This window comes from Mastacembelus armatus, chromosome 11 (assembly GCF_900324485.2).
Source record: "Mastacembelus armatus chromosome 11, fMasArm1.2, whole genome shotgun sequence".
NCBI classification, from domain to species: domain Eukaryota; kingdom Metazoa; phylum Chordata; class Actinopteri; order Synbranchiformes; family Mastacembelidae; genus Mastacembelus; species Mastacembelus armatus.
In genome coordinates this window covers 19,981,543-19,995,555 of record NC_046643.1, presented here as the reverse complement: position 1 = coordinate 19,995,555, position 14,013 = coordinate 19,981,543, and the positions used below count along the sequence as shown (strand labels likewise).

General features: G+C 46.1%; 1 protein-coding gene across 1 annotated transcript; it reads left to right on the top strand.

Moving 5' to 3' along the window:
- The first annotated feature begins 4,226 nt into the window (after positions 1-4,226).
- Positions 4,227-13,525, top strand: LOC113126856 (voltage-dependent calcium channel gamma-4 subunit-like). The gene is made up of 5 exons (XM_026301054.2): positions 4,227-4,339; positions 6,768-7,019; positions 9,181-9,264; positions 11,481-11,621; positions 12,681-13,525. The coding sequence occupies exons 1-5, from the start codon at positions 4,309-4,311 to the stop codon at positions 13,523-13,525; spliced, it is 1,353 nt and encodes a 450-aa protein (XP_026156839.1). The 5' UTR covers positions 4,227-4,308.
- The last annotated feature ends 488 nt before the right edge of the window (positions 13,526-14,013 follow it).

Sequence of the window (14,013 nt, the reverse complement as noted above, 5' to 3'; positions counted from 1 at the left end):
TGGGGCCCAGACTGAGCTGTTTCTATCAGCAGCCCTGCTGTGGTGCTGACCTGCTTTTCCACATTTAGACCAGAGACACATTTAGATGTGGTTTTGTTGCCTCCCTTGACTTTTTGTCTATCTAGTACAGGGTTTGGTGACATCTGTGCACCTGTTCCCTCAGTCTGCAGGTGCAGAGAACCCCACAGAAAACGCTGCAGAGGGAACTCCCACGAACATACTGTCCCACCCAGTCCCGATCCCTCCCTCTCCCTCACCAATCACCTCCCCGCCACCTGCACCGGTACCGGCTGCTAAAGTTGCTCCTGCAAATGTGAGCTTGTAACTGTTCGGTGCCTCTGAATGTGCCGCGTTTCTCTCTGCATTGAGGACATGACAGCACCCTTAGCTGTACGCATTGTGCTCTTGGTAAGATTGGCCGGGAACGACCGTGCACCGCTTTGCGTTTACACTGATGCTCATTTAAAAACCGTTCACATCCGACTCTGTCGCAAACAGCTGTCAATCAAAGCGGGACGTGACATAGAAGAAGAAGAAGAAGAAGAAGAAGAAGAGCTGCTGCGTGAAGACGTTTTTCACGGTAAGACAGATATTTCATTAAAAAAAAAAAAACCTGAGAGTAAAAATGTGAGAAATCTCAGGATGTCGGAGCAAAAAAGTGTGAAGCGGCTGCAGGATGTTACAAGAACAGGACACTGAAGCAGAATAAGGAATAACGACATGTTTAATAAGGAATAATCAGTCAGTTAAACATGTTTATTCTCTGTCAGTATTATTCACAGTGTGTGTGTGTGTGTTTGTGTGTGTGTGTGTGCAGGCGGGTGGGCACAGTGTGGGCTCCAGGAGTCTGGGTGTAGGTTTCTGTGTCTGGGTGTTGAATGTTATTGATCCTGTTTCCAGCCTATTGACTTTCAGTCTGTGTAACTTCTCGCTCTCAACATGACTCTGACTTTCATCACACAGGAAGATGTTGTTCTGCAGTACGTACCGTCAATGTTCAGGACGTTCCTGTTATATGAATGTGTCCCTCTGTATTCCTTATAAAAATATTTGACTGTGTGCTCAGTGTGAGAGAGAAAAAGAAGGTGTTAATGTGGTTTCTCTATAAACAGACATTTCCTGCAGTATTTACAGTACGATAATCACCGATGCTCCAAGATGGAACCGGCCAATCGGTCCATGTTCTGGCGCTGCTCTGTATTCACAGTGGCGTTCTGCATTCATGATGCACGGCACGTCTGATTCGTCCTTGAACTTTCATCCTGTGCTTGGCGTGTTTGTGCTGCTCCCAGCCAGCCTTTGCAGCATGTTTGTTCCATGTTGTGCTTCTAAATCCACCCTGTCGGTCTGAGCAGCGGCTTTATTTTAGGGCTGTCGAGCACAAAATAACAGCGTCGGACTTCCTGCTTTTTGTTTTGCTTGTTGGTACTGATTGCAGGCCCCCCCCGGGTGCCCCGCGGGGCTTTCAGGTCCCAAAAAGGAGCAATCAGACCAAGTACTGAACTGGTGTCAGCTGCTGGTCCGCTAATGACCACTAGATCATTCATCATTTAAGTGATTGTGTCGCTGTTCTGACAAAACTCTTTGGATTCTTATAAGATTATTTAATTTCAAACTGTGCTCAGATCTGTATGCACATACACAATATTAGACAGGACCCGAATCGTGAGGCATCGTTTCAGCATCAGTTGGTAGGTGCCCTTATATGGGTTTAGTGTAAATGTAAGAGGGATAGCTGGAACATTTTACACCATCCTTTCTCTCCGTTAGATGAAGAGTAGCTTCTAGTTGTAAAATACTGACACTTGATGACGAGGTTTGCAGAGATGTCTTAGGGAATGTGTTTTCTTATTTGACCAGAGTCTTGTGTTGCTTGCACGTCCCACTCGTGGCTCCGTCCAGACTCATCTCTGAGCAGGAGACCAAAACTCAAGCCTGGGGTTCTCTTTAGCACAGTGACGTCACAGATGTTAAATCGGTGCCTGTTGGTCCAAAGCAAAGGGCATGTTCTAATGTTGCATGAGCAGACTTCACAGTTTGGCACTTTCATGTGGACTTTTTGAAAGTTGAAAGGGTTTTTACTAGCCAAAAACCCTGCAAGGCAACACTGAATCTTGTCTTCTTGTTGGTGGGGGTGGAGGTGTTGAGGAGTTCCAGCCAGCGTCAGTGTGTACACTTTTCTCTGGATGGGTTCCCTGCACGCTCGCTGCCATAAAAAGCTTTAATTCTCTGCCTGTAATTTAGATTTATTACTTTCTGTTCACTGAGAACGGTTCCCATCAGCAGAACAATCTGCAGGAGCTCTCAGACTAAGACAAACAAGCTTTGGGGAGGGAGGGGGGCTTTTGCAGAACATGAGAGGAACAAAAGCTTTTATTCATCATTGTTGATTTTTTTTTTTCCCCCTCTTTGCAGTGTTTTGAGATTGAAAATGTTTTGTCTTCTCCTCTTTGACTATGAAAATGCATCCAAGTATTTTTTAGTAGAAACTGTTCAGATTTGCCTGGAGAGGTTTCCAGATGTTACATCTTTCAGTGTAGACTGCAGGTCTTGATCGGTCCTTGCAGGTTTTTGGTTCTGTTGCCCTGAGTCTCTGATGTCACTTTAATTAGCCTCATTACGCTGTTTCAAACTCAGGGCCTGTTTCATGTCATGCTGGGCTGTGACCGCCACAGGTTTGCTTTATATCGTTTCATAGTTGTGTCCTGGCCCTCCAACAGCAGGACCAAATCATGGTTGTGGTTAAGAAAAGACCAGTGGAAACGCCTCATCCTCCCAGAACCCCTTCCCCATGAAGATTTGTAGCTGGATCAAAGCATCTCAGCTTTTGCTCCTAACAAGGTCTGTGCCAGTGAAACATGAACAGCTGTTGTTTCTGGGCATTTGAACAGAGACTTGATGCTATTGTTCTTCTTCGGAGTCTCCAAATGTCGGTTTGTGTTCAGAAGTGGCTCTAGATGTGCTGTTGACGTGAAATAACTCAGGATCCCCTGCCGTTCTGCTGCTGGTGCCTCTCGTGGGTTTTGGGTTGTCCCACAGTTTTTGGCATCAGCTTGTGGAAAAACTAAAACTAGCGAACCCTGACATTGTGCCAGCGTGCTTGTCTCCTCGGGGAGACTTTACATGTCGAGATGTAGGACGTCAGTTCATGCAGGAAAGAAGCAGTTTTGCCAAAGTGCCCTCTAGCAAAGCGTCAGATCCCTTTCAGCTTCACATGGTGAAGCGGCGCTGAGTGCTCGAGATTAAGGCGTCGCAGTAACAGGAAGAAAGTTGGATGGATGAAACACACCGAGACACAGTGACCACAGTGCTAATGACTCACAAGTCTGTCATCTCTCCTGTGAATGTTCATTCTTCGTGTACTACATGCAACATATCCTGTGTGTGTGTGTGTGTGTGTGTGCGTGTGTGCGTGTGTGCGTGTGTGTGTGTGTGTGTGTGTGTGTCATGCAGCGTTGTCCCTCTGCACACCAGTGGAATTTATTTTTTAAATCTCAGTAAAATCCTCTCAGCTCTCACATCCATCCCTCTACTCCCCCAACACACACACACACACACACACACACTCACACTCACACTCGGCAGCTTCACCATAGACTGTGGATTTCACTGTTGCCATGGCAATCGGATAGAGCACGCTCTCTCGCACTGCCTGTTCTTTTCTGTTGCTTCATATCTGCCTTTCTCTGTGGAGGCAAACCAGCTCCTCTTGTTTGACAGGGGTCTTGTTTTCTTGCTGTCGGCATCAGGTTCTGTTTGTTTGTTTGTTTGTTTCAGGGACATTTTGTCCTCCTGTATAAAACATGTTTGTATGGGAGATGCTTCTGTACACGAGCATCCCCTGGTTTGAGGACCCATGTCACGTTCAGTAATTGAACACCCCCCCCCACATCTCCTCTTCTGATCTTCTCTCACACTTTGCCTCTTTCTCTCTCTCTCTCTCTCTCTGTCTCTGTTTGTCCTCTCTCATCTGCTCTTTACCTCCCAGCCCACCCCCTCCTGCCTCTTTCTTCCTTCTCTGTAGCGAAGATGACTGCCATGACAATTCAATGAGAGGATAGGACGCCAAGTGAAGAGTCCCCCGCTCGCTGAAAAGGACAGGAGCGCTCAAGGTAAAGAGAAGAGAGGGAGAAAAAAGAGGAGGGAGAAAGAAGGGATAAGAAGAGAGGGGAAGGGAAGGGGCAAGAGAGCGAAGGATAAACGGTGGATGGAGGCGGCTCGGACCGGGACTACGGAGCACTCTTCACCGACGAAGAAGAAGAAGAACAGCAGCAGCAGCAGCAGCAGCAGCAGCAGGGGGGAGAGGAGATGGAGGCGAAAGGCAGAAACATGCCCCCAGGTAACACACACACACACACACACACACACACACACCTGCAGATGTGCATGTGTTCCTACACACACAAAACACAACCAGGTGCACATGTGGATTATTTTATGCACACACACACACACACACACACGTTCACATACATAACATATGCATAAACACATTTAAACATATAAACAGACAAACAGTCATGCAGGAATCCACCCCTACACACACACACACACACACACAGACAGACATAGATATACTGGGGTGCAGATGTGTACCCAGGTCTGAATTCAGTAGGGAAGTGGTTTCCATTAATCTGCACTGGCATTTGTGTAACAGAGCTTAGTGTTTGCTCTTTTGTCGATCAGAGATCACTGAAGGGCTGTTGACATAAGAGGAGCTGAGAAAATTCAGGGAAATTGCTGTTAAAAAAAAAAATGAAATGAATGAATTTCCTGAACAGCTTTTGCAGTGATCTGCCTGACACTTTAATTTCCATTACGCTGCCTTTGCACTGTGGCTCTGGACAAATGAGTTTTATTTTGTATAAATGCACCGTTGCTTGGTCGGCTCCCATGGATTATTTGACGACACGGGCCAATCAGGAAGAGGTACAGCTCGGACACGTAGGGTTGTGTCACCTCACACTGGACGCAGCACAGTTTGTCTTTTAAAAATAAAAGAAACGATTTCATTAAATCAACAGTAAATTCTGTCTGTGCGACCTCGAACGCCTTTCTACAACTGTGCAGTTCACTGCAAACATGTAGTAAAAACTGGACATGCAGCTGACTTTGATTTTCTGCAGAGTGGAAACCGTGGCCACACCAACTGTACTTGTGCAATGCACAAGAAGCGGTTGGCCAAACCTGTAAAGTGAAAATGTGTGGAAACCAGTCTGCTTATTACGTGCTGACTTTTGAGTCTGTGCACGTCATCAGACGCTTGTCCAGCAGCAGAAATGTGAGCAGAGGATGGAGGAAGCCTGTTGCTGCCACATCACATGTGGCTCATGCTTTTATTTTGAAAAGGTGACACATACAGGTTGGATGGTATTCTGTACCGGCTGCAAACATGTGATTTGTGATATTGTTATTTTTCATTAAAATTAAATTTAAATGCAGCTATTCGTCCATTTGACTGGTCTAATTTTGCCACCTAATACGCCGATTCCTTCACTTCCTGCCGTCACTTGGGGATTTCCCTTATGCAAATTGAGGGAGGTCACTTTTAGGGCCAGAGTACCAGCGGTCTCTGTTATTTTGGGATTTGTGTTGCCATGGAAACACACCACAGGCCTGCTGATTTCATCAAATCATTTAAAAGGCCACAGTGGAGTTGACATTCTCCATGCAATCGATTGTTTACATTAACCTCCCATTTGTTATTGCATGAAGGGACGTCATGGCCGACACTTTCCCTGCGACTGTTTTTCTTCAAATGGCTGAAACCCACCGAGGAACTAAATGGTTAAATGGAGACTCTGCAGATCTCCCCCCCCCCCCCCCGCTGGGGTCCTTGGATGTTTCATTTATGTTTCCTGAAGCACAACAGATGTGTTGCATCTCAATTTTCCTCTTGTCATCCTTCTCACTCTTCACCCCTCAGCTCTGATTTCCCAATCTTCTCTCCTCTTTCGACTCCTCATCTGATCATCCACTCTCACCTCTCTTATTTTCAGCGTGTTCAAAACCCTCTGTCCCTCTTTCTCCCCTGCAGTTGCCTTTTTGTGCCTTGTGCACATACGCTTTAGTTTTCTCCTCAGCATGCCCTTTATTGATCATTGACCTCTAGAGACATTTTCTTTTTGTGCCTGCAAGTTGATATTAACGGCTCTTAGTCTAAAGCTCTGTCTGTGATGAGTTCGATCAGATTTTAAATGGTGCCCACCTGCTGAGAAAAGCCACTGATCATCCAAATAACTCATTTAAGTTTCCTTTTTTTCCATCTTCCACCCTCCGCTGTTCAGTTCAGTGTAACATTTTCTGTTTTTGTTGATGCGGCGGGGTCGGCATTTTGTTCTTCTGCCGGCTGCGTGCTGCCAATGTTTGTTTACTGCCCCAGGCTGTATATGCTGCTTTGTGATTAGTGTGCTCACCCAGAACTCAATGGAAAGACTCGACCCCACCAGCAGCTCCCACCAGTCACCTCCAGTGGCCCCTGGGGGACAGCATTTCTATTAATGCATAAATATTTGACAGATCAATGCATACCTTGTGCGCAGGGTGTGACGTAAAAAATGGGCACATGTTCTTTTTTGGCTTTTCATTTTTTAACCTCATGCAGCTCCTGTTTGTGATGTAGTGGACAGAGCTGTCTGGGGATGATGGTAACTCAAGGAAAGTGTTTCGCTTAAAGCAAAAAAACTATTTAAGAATGGAAGAAAATAGAAATGGGCGACTTCTAACAGAAGAAATTGACACAGTTGGTTTTGGCATCTGTCTTTCAGACATTAGCTTCCTTCCCCGCCCAGCGATGGTGTGGTGTGAGCGGGGCATCCAGGTGCTGCTGACCACCATGGGGGCGTTTGCGGCCTTTGCCCTGATGACAGTGGCCATCGGTACGGACTACTGGCTGTACGCCCGGGCCTTCATCTGCAACAGCACGGCCAACTCGTCCCAGGAGGACTCCAACAACAAGGACAAGAAAGATCCGGGGGCACTCACGCACTCCGGCCTCTGGAGGATCTGCTGCCTGGAAGGTACGGTTGCTTGTGTCTGAGGAGAGTTTGGGTGTGTTGAGGGCTGAATGTGCTGGTAACTGTTGTTGAGGTCAGTGTTTTCTTACTCGCAAACACACACATCAATATTTCAGCTGCTCTTTAATCTGATCCTTAGGGCAGGGGCAGTCAGGGAGCACAGGACTTTCACATCAGACTGTGTGGTTCACATCTGTGGTTTCAGTTTAGGCTGAATAAGCCGCTAAAGATCCTGGTTTCTCCAGTCACCGTGAACTCTCCCTGGGTCAGAGCCGACTCCAGTCCTTCTTGAACCTTAAAAACACAACTTTGAAGCTGTAGCCATTAAGAAGAGATAATGTTTTGCAAGCTCGGATATTTTGGCAGAAAACATTTTACTGAAATGTAAATTAACAACGTTTATGTTTCCAACTGTTTTTGCAGTTGCAAATTAGTAAAACAAACATCGATTCTAGAAAAACATCTTAGTCTGATTTCCCTGAAGTGCACACACTTGGACAGGCTGTGAACAGCTAACAAAATAAATAATATTAATCATATCACTTAGTTAGAACTATTCTTAGCAATGGAAATCACATTTCCTCTACATTTAGCTACGACACAGTGAGAATAGAGTAGGAGCATGGCAGCGACCTGCAGCTCTGACAACAGTCTGCTGAGAGAAAACATTAGACGTCCAAATGCACGTATGTAGTTGGAACTCTGCACACGTGCTGATGAAATACTAGAAAAGCTAACGTGTTTACTGATTTGGAGCAACGTGCTGCACAGTTTAGCTGAGGGGAATGTATGGATGTAGAGATCTGAGATTTACCACGTTTTCCCTGCTGAACTCATTCTCTCTCTCTCTCACACACACACACACACACACACACACACTAACTACTGTATAATCTTCAACACGAAGCCCATCGCGGTGGCCCAGTGCTCAGATTTGAGCAGTGACTCATTCAGCGACTGAGTAATTAAGTAGTTTTCCTGCAGCCGACAGTCAGACAGGTGTAATAGGACCCACAGCAGCATCGGTCCTGCCTGGGTGTGATCACACTGACTTGACATTTGTTGGATTTCTGGATTCAACAAGTATCATTTTCGTTTAAGTTTCTTCCTGTGGAGAGAGCTCTGGTTGATTCTGATGTGACGTGTTCCTGTGTTTCCTGATGTGTCTTTTCTCTTAGTTTAATAATTCTGTCCCAGCTCATGATCTTGGTCTTTTAAATACTACACTTTATTGCAACAGAGATATGGGATCTATCTTTTCCTCGTCATGGTCATTTTGTCCACAGCGTGAAGAGAAGCGGTTTGTGTTCTGATGTGAGGCACTGAGCAGAGACAGGCCGCTGTTCTTCTAGAGCTGACGAGTCAAACGTACATTTTCAACCTTTTCTTATCTTAGCGAAGACATAACAGAACTAGAAGGCTCCAGGAGCAGGGAGTCCACAGGGAGTCCAGGATCCGAGGACGGGATTATCAGACCGTCTACAGAAGGAAAAGATGATATTAAAGCTGGTGCTGCTCACGTCATTTATTTCATTATCATTACATTCGCTCTGACCACCTGCACCGTGTGTCGCCCAATCATCAGGAGTTTTCAGGTTTATCTCAAAACCTTTTCATGTCGAGTTCAGTTACATCGACTGATTGACTGACTGGATGAAAACACTTCGACTTTGATCAGGTACCAAATAGTTCAGGTGTTCGTGCAGCTGATTCAGAGTAAATCAGGGACAAGTTACAAAGAAAGTGGTCGTCACACATATGTGGAGTTTGGACTGTTCCTTCCTTAGTGATTGTTTAGTACAGTGTGTCCCAGTCTGTTCTCCAGTAACTCACCATTATGTACTGTGTAGTCCTTGATTCAGAGTTATTCAGGGGGTATTTATTAAGAGGATGTATGGAATCGGTTCACTCCTGTTTCCTCATTTTTCTGCACTGTGTTGTAGCCTGTTACCTTTTCTCTGTCCCTGTGATCCCTCAGTCATATGTTGCACCATTTTTCTTCATTACTTCTCTTCCTCTCTCTGCTTTTTTTTTTCTCGTATCCCCTCTTCTCTCCACCGTTTCTGCTTGTTCTGTCTTTATTTTATGTTTTTTTTTTATGTTGTCTCCTTTTTTCTGCCCTCTTCCTCACTCGGCCCTCCTCTTCCTCTCTGTGCTGCCTCAGGCTTGAAGCGAGGTGTATGTTCCCAGATCAATCATTTCCCAGATGATGCAGACTACGACCAAGATGCTGCAGAGTATTTGCTGCGTGAGTGACACACACACACACACACACACACACACACACACACACACACTCTGATGCACACAGACATGTACAGAAACACTAGACGAGTGTGTGCTGGTACACACACGCAAACCTTACGTGAGCGCTAACACACAGTGTGCATGTACACATCTTAACAAAAGACACACAGCACCGTCTCCATCGCACACGGATACAGAAAGGACAGAAGGGGATGGTGGGCGGACATCAATGCGCGGATGTCAGAGTCAAGCAAAGCGTTCCTAGAGGTGTGTGTGTGTTTGTGTGTGTGTGTTTAAATGTGCAGGTGCATGGGGCTGGGAGCTGGGGGTGTACAGAAAGCTTTTTTTTTTTTTTTTTCGCAGTTGGATTGAAAGAACAGCCTTCACTAATGGATTATTTTCAGCTCAGGATTCAGGTTTCGCATCCTGCCTCCATTGTGGTAACAGAGTCTGTTCGTACAGCCCTGACCCTTTTGGTTTAGAAAGTATATGTTCCATCCATATATTATATAAAGGAATCTATTTCTGTGAAGGAGGCTGTGATGCTATCTTAAATTCCTGTCTGCTCTTCTCTGCAACGTTGGCTGAACCAGAAAGCTTGTATCTTTGCAGCAGCTGCACAGTTTGTTTTTATGATAGAACATTTTCAAGTCTAAGACAATAAATTATTCAAAAATGTCTTATTTGGCAAAACCCTAATCATCATCTTTCCACCAAACTCCAAAGTCTTTTGCAGTTCGGCTCTGTCACAGATGTTAACGTCCAAAATGTAAAGATATCTACAGTCGTGTGTTATTAAATGTCTCGTCTGTTGACTAACCGTGTCAGTTTTGCTGCTGGCAGAGATTCAGCTTTCTCAGAGGAAACTACTGTTTAATATTCAGTTAAGGAACCACAGAGTTTGGAGGTGGTTAACTGAGGTGAAAGGTCAAACAAATCAATACAAAGCCATATTTTACCCTCAGCTCTGCGTTCCTTCTTATCAGCGACTACTGATCAGATAATCAGTAAGCAGTGCTGAAGAGGCGAACACCACCCACCACAGTTTCAGAGAATTTGCAGCAGCTGTTTGACATTTTTGACAGAAGCTTCTATGTATGAATGCTTATCCCAGCATCATCTAACAAAGCCGCCTTCAAAACTAAAAGCTCTCGTGGCTGCAATGGAGCTTTGCAGCTGAGAATCTGCTGTGATGTGTCTGTTGTTGTAACTGCGAACAGGTTTGAGGTGTCTGCAGAGAGAAATACTGTAGATGATGTAATGTGGTCTCTCTGCAGCCATAATAAAGGTCCTGAGCTGCTGGTGCAGTGACCTGCTTATCGAGCGTCAGCAGAAAAGTTCTCTTTGATTTAAAATGTTACTGATAAACTGATTTCCGTACCTGCTGTAGACTACTCCGTGCTGTAGTCGGTGGAGTCCCTGCTACACTGGAGCTGGGATGTTAGAGTAGGCTGCTGTTTTATGTTGACCTGTACATGACCCCGCACTGTCCTGCTCCAGAAACTTAAAAACAACCGTCTGAATCCCCACAACAAGATACATGTTTCATTTAAAGTCTGAATTTCGTTTGTGTTGGAAAGGTGATGGTGGTCCTGGCTGCATTACTGCTGCATCAAACACTGGTTAGAAAATAATCCAGAAATTTACTATGAAACTTTGATGAAGTCTGGGGGAGAGATCAGTGTTTTAACAAAGTGGTACAAATCAATGCAAGTGAGGCAAAGATATCCCTATAATGTATAAAACACTGGACCCTTTATTTCCCAAAATGCACCAGTAGAGCATTTTAATAAGACTCATTTTCCTAAAAAGTCTTCACAGCTTGAAATGCAGCAACAGTGGTTTGTTGTCTCTTAGCAAAAATATATTCAGGTGATGTGACTCTGTCACTTGAATAACTTCCTGGGTTTTACCAAAGTTCCTCCAAAAGACATGATGTACCAAGTACCATGTAGGAAACTTGTATAAATAGATAGCTGCTGTACCAGAGCCAAGTTGTAGTGTCAGCTGTAGCAAGTCTCTGTAACACTTCTCTCCCAGAAGTCCCACAAGCTGATAACTTTGCACCTTCAAGTGGTGTTGAAAGAACTCAGTTGTGCCACATTAGAAAAGTACAGACTATCAGAAATTAGACACAATAAATTCAAGATCCACAAACAGCTGAGGAACAGTGCAGGCAGAAGGCTGATCTGTCCTGGCTTGTGGTGTTATCTGCAGGTGTGGTGCGAGCTTCCAGCATCTTCCCCATCCTCAGCGCCATCCTGCTCCTGCTGGGGGGAGTTTGTGTCGCTTCCAGCAGCTTCTACAAGAGCAAAAGAAACATCATTCTAGGTGGAGGGATTCTCTTTGTAGCTGCAGGTAAGGCTGCAGCCCTGCTGTGCTTTGGGCAGACCTTTCTGCTTTCCGCAGAAACATCTGTGGCTTGGAACACAAACTCAGAATGTGCAGTCGGCGTCAGTATTTCCACTTATGCAGATGATGCACAACTTTATATCTCCACAAAGCCTGGCTGCTCTTCCACCCTCCTCTCTCACCTACTGCTTAAATGCAATAAACACTTGGTTTAACCTGCAGTTTTCTCAAATTTAACAGCAGTAAGACAGAGATCCTCCTCATAGGGTCAAAATCCATCTAAGTCTTTGATAGCACTTTGTCCTTCGAGTCCCATGTAAACAATATCTGCAGGTCATTCTACCTACAGCTCCGTAACATTCCTCACCTCACACACTGCTGCCACTCTCTTACATGCTCTGCTCGTATTGATTATTGTAATTCACTTCTAACTGGTCTACCACAAAAAATCCTACATAAACTCAAACCTATCCAGAACTCTGCTCCCCGTATCATAACCCAAATACCTTTAATGCATCAGATCACCCCCACCTCACCCCCACCCTTCAACTGGCTCCCTATCAAACACATTATAGAGTTTAAAATTCTCTTCCTCACATTTAAAGCACTTCATAACTCATCACTCCCCCTTATTTATCAGAGCTCTTACAGTTCTACACCCCCTCTCGCACGTTTCGCTCTTCTTCATCAAGGCTCCTTGTCACACCCCCTGCCCGCCTAACCACCATGGGCTCTAGAGCCTTTAGCTGCTCCACGTCTCTGGAATTCTCTCCCTTTTAATATTATTTACTACTCAGTGTTAACTTGTTTTATCTTTGGTTTGAATTGGGCGGTGACCCTGGGGCGACCAGAAAGGCGCCTATATAAATAAATTATTATTATTACTAAAGCTGAAATGAAACTGTGCTACTTCACATGTGAATGTTTCAGATCTATTTTACTACATTATGAAGACTGACTTTCATGTGGTGCCTGCCTCCTCTCTGGGTCTATGAGAGGTCTCCAATAAAGCTGCAGGCTGATGTTTCTCAGAGGAGCACTAACATGTCCTGTATATTTCCTCAGGCCTCAGCAACATCATCGGAGTGATCGTGTACATCTCAGCAGCCCTGAGCGACATCTCTCCCAAAAAGGACGAGGATAAGAAGTGGCACTACTCCTACGGCTGGTCCTTCTACTTCGGCGGCCTGTCCTTCATCCTGGCCGAGATGGTGGGCGTCCTCGCCGTCAACATCTACATCGAGAAGAACAAGGAGCTGCGCTGCCGCTCCCGCACCGACCTCTTCAAGAGCACCACGCACGCCATGCTGCGGCTGCCCAGCTACCGGTTCAGGCGACGCTCTCGCTCCAGCTCCCGCTCCACTGATCCACCACGTTCGCAAGAGACCTCACCCATCGGCGCCTCCAAGACCTTCAGCCTGCCGCCCTCGGCCCCGCCCTTCTCTGTGGCCACTTTGCCCAACCCACACCACAGCAGCAGTGGTGGAAGCGGAGGAGGCGGCGGCGACATCTCCATGTACACCCTGTCCAGGGACTCCAAGCTGGGCAGCCTGGGAGGTGGCGCCCCGCCCCTTTATGGCACCGTGGACCGTGCCACCCTCTACCAGCTCCACAACTACTTCCCAAAAGATTCCAGCGGCAGCAGCGGAGGAGGAGGGGGCGCGGTGATGAGCAGTGGGACCCTCCCATCTCACTCCAAGTCCAACTTGGCCGCGGCAGCAGCTGTAGCCCAGAACGCCGCCCCGCTGAACACCTCTACATCGGCCTCCACAACGGCCCAGTCTGCCCCCATATCCACAGCCACCATGGAGAGGGACAGAGGCAACGTGGGAACCCTGGACCGGCTGACGGCCAAAAGGGACAGGGAGAGCAACTCAGATACGCTTAACAGGAAAACGACGCCAGTTTAAAAGTAAACCTCAGAGTGGAGGGAGAGATGAATAACGGAGGGGGTTAGAGACAAGAGGAGGGTTGGAATTCATTTCTACAGATGTTAGAGATAAGGAGGGAGAGTAGGGCTGACACATCAATAGTTAAGCTTCTGTCCTGGAGCCTGTGGTACCAAGCTGCCTAACCACCGTATCATAAACAGTCATAAAACACCTGAAGTTATGTGCAGGCTCCTGACAGGGGCCTTAAAAATTACTTTAACTGCTTAGTGCTGCTGTGCTGCAGGGAAGTTTTTGTTTGTTTTTACTTTTAATTTCGGCACTACTCTTTTTCTCGTTAGACAAAATCCTACACATGCACAACTGGAAGCTGCCCAGTGAAACCAGTCTCCTGGGGCAGTAGTTGGGGGTTAAGTGCCTTGCTGGGGAGGCAGGAAAGTGCATTACTGATGTTTTTTTTTTACATTTCATCAGCTGCTAAACCTTCAACTTTAAAGTTGCAGTGTGTA

Coding starts and splice junctions, on each gene's coding strand:
- LOC113126856 (XM_026301054.2), top strand. CDS start 4,309: ATGGAGGCGAAAGGCAGAAACATGCCCCCAG. Junction 4,340..6,767: donor AGGCAGAAACATGCCCCCAG/GTAACACACACA, acceptor TCTGTCTTTCAG/ACATTAGCTTCCTTCCCCGC. Junction 9,265..11,480: donor TGCTGCAGAGTATTTGCTGC/GTGAGTGACACA, acceptor TGTTATCTGCAG/GTGTGGTGCGAGCTTCCAGC.